The sequence below is a fragment of the Sphaeroforma arctica genome, assembly GCF_001186125.1.
Source record: "Sphaeroforma arctica JP610 unplaced genomic scaffold supercont1.2674, whole genome shotgun sequence".
Classification (NCBI taxonomy): Eukaryota; class Ichthyosporea; order Ichthyophonida; genus Sphaeroforma; species Sphaeroforma arctica.
This window is the reverse complement of record NW_014037884.1, coordinates 2,519-5,293: the sequence shown is the minus strand read 5'-3', so window position 1 is coordinate 5,293 and position 2,775 is coordinate 2,519. Positions and strand designations below refer to the sequence as shown.

Below are 2,775 nucleotides of genomic sequence, written 5' to 3'. Positions count from 1 at the left end.
CGCTCACTTGCTCACGCACATGCACATCAGCACACGCACACGCACACACACCTTGTCCTCATATACAGTATGTTCCTATACTTGGCCAGCATAGACCTCCGCTTCTTCTGCACCAACGCGCCGTGCCGTTCACGGTCACTGCGGCCAGTGGTCCATCCGTAGTCGCAGTGAGTCACGTGTACGCTGTGTAGTTCGGAGAGCATAGCCGGCCATGTAGCTTCTGCCATCTCGTAGAACTGTGTGTGTATGCGTGCATGATAGGGTTTTAGAGTTTGTGTGAATGATAGGGTTTTAGGGTTTAAGAGGGGTTGTGTGCGGTTTCGGGGTGGGGAGACGATTGACGTGCAGGATGTCGGTGATGGTTTGCTCATCCGCACTTTGTCATGTTTGTCAGGGTATTAGTGGGTGATACTGCGGTGGTGAGTACTAATTTTCTCGAAATGGACGGCATGTACACAGCATATATCCACCCCTGACTGTAGACGTATGCGCAGGATTGTTCTTGCATTGTCTGTCTGCCGGAGTATATATGTGCGATATTGGGGTGGCAGAAAAGAATTGTAATGTCGGTAGTACACACCAGAAGGCGCATCCATTGCAGATATATCAAGACGTGCCTGTGGTATCGAGATAGCAAGACACATGGGTCACTCACATAGTGTAGGAGGAATCTGCAAACAGATTGGACACCGACAACTTGTTCTTTTTAAATAATAAGACTGTGTACTTAGTGTGAAGCGTATGGAAAGATATAGGGCTGTGCTCATCTGTGCGTAGACACATCCTTGATCCTGCTGCACATAGTTGCGTTTCGAATATGAAAGCGTTTCTGCGTTTGCATTGCATCTCCGTGCGATCTAATGCTCCACTGATACGGCAACTACTCTGCCCACCTCGCTCGGTAGGCATTGAGGGGAATCGCGAGAAATCAAAACACAGCCAGCCTATCCCCCACAAGATACACACGAGCACGCCAACTTCAAGTCAACAGAGAGGTGTTGTACTACGCACCCATCCGACGACACTATGAGACGCTTCTTGCATATACAGATTGTGCCGAGGCGTGGATGAATGCGAGCTATATCTCCTTGGAGAGCAGAGAATGCACTCAGGACACAATGTAGACTTACATATATACCAACATAGCCAACACACAGACGACATCGACAACGGCCTAGATACAAAACCTGAGCTGTATACATATCACAGAATGTGATTTCGTTTGTACGGCAGTAGTACGGCGCGGAACACGACTTACCTCGAGGTCTGATATCAGGACGTTGAAGGAGAGTCGTTGTTTAGGGTAATCGAGTGACTCGATCAGGTCAAGTGTATCGTTGAACACCCGGCCCTGTGGCAGTGGATATACATTGAGATCATTCGAATGCACCTGGCCGGAAATAAGGAGGGCCGATATACACCTATATGCATGAACGTGTATTTCACACAAAGTTTACTTGTGCTCTCCGATGTGTGTACGCTTGTAAATTGTACCATATGGTCCGGTCTACCTCATCTCACCATAGCACTTGAGAACTTCTCCAGAACGGTTCTGTTCGTGCAAACCATACACACTCGAGTGCACATTCACAACTTACTACAGCGACACAGAACACTGACAGGCGTGTGTATGTCCCCCACTAAGGCTCAAAACGGTCTACTTACATCACCGAAGGAGTGGCCGTCTTTCAGTATCATGTTGATGGAGACGTACGGCGAGACCTCGTGGTTGATGAGAAACTGTTGCTTCCTGCGCGTCTGTGGCGTGTTGGTTGGCAGTAAAGGTTGGGCGTGTGGACAAGTAAGTCATACCATAGACAGATGGGCTTATGGGACCCTCCAGCAATCGCAACAACAACAATAACACCCAAGTAAGTCATACCATAGACAGATGGGCTTATGGGACCCTCCAGCAATCGCAACAACAACGACAACACCCAAGTAAGTCATACCATAGACAGATGAGCTTATGGAACCCTCCAGCAATCGCAACAACAACAACACCCAAGTAAGTCACACTATAGACAGATGGGCTTATGGAACCCACCAACAATCGCAACAACAACAACAACACACAGACCCCGAATATTGTTGACGTATTCGAGTCCATCCTCTGGACTAATCTCGGCCTTGTGGTCGCCATGCGCAAGCAGATCGTCAACGATACTCCAACCGATTGCACCGGCACACACTGGTACACTCCAAACTACCAATGATGTCAAAGCTCACATGCGACTCTGTGAGAAGTGTTTATATAAACCACTTGGCGAAAAAGCCGGCTAAAACAGACAGACACACACTCAGAGATAATGAGATATTTGGATTATTCTAGGCAAAGCGAGACGAAGCGCGTGAAAATGCAGACGGAACAAATCTGTACGGTCACCAACCCATCACCTCACAAGCCGACATCCGTGGCAATACCCGCTATTTAGAACGAGGCCGATACCATGAAAGTACTACTTTCCAAGAATTGCATCAACATATTGCATGCACATATAACATCCGACAACGCGGCTTCAAATGACCATCACACATGCATGTTAACCACAAACCTTTATTATCTCCGCATGCAGCTGTTTGAGTTGCATCAGCATATTGCATGCACATATAACATATGACAACGCGACTCCAGATAACCATTACACATGGATGTTATCCACAAACCTTTATTATCTCCGCAAGCACACATGGATGTTATCCACAAACCTTTATTATCTCCGCATGCACACATGAATGTTATCCACAAACCTCTATTGTCTCCGCATGCACTCA

At 47.4% G+C, this 2,775-nt stretch overlaps 1 protein-coding gene across 1 annotated transcript; it reads right to left on the bottom strand.

The window, feature by feature from the left end:
• Nucleotides 1-49: 49 nt before the first annotated feature.
• On the bottom strand, nucleotides 50-1,758 carry SARC_12878 (hypothetical protein; the record flags this gene model as incomplete). Its single annotated transcript, XM_014293007.1, has 3 exons — nucleotides 50-236; nucleotides 1,259-1,351; nucleotides 1,666-1,758. Coding segments are annotated over 3 exons (373 nt in total), but the record flags the coding sequence as incomplete, so codon positions are not given.
• Nucleotides 1,759-2,775: the final 1,017 nt, after the last annotated feature.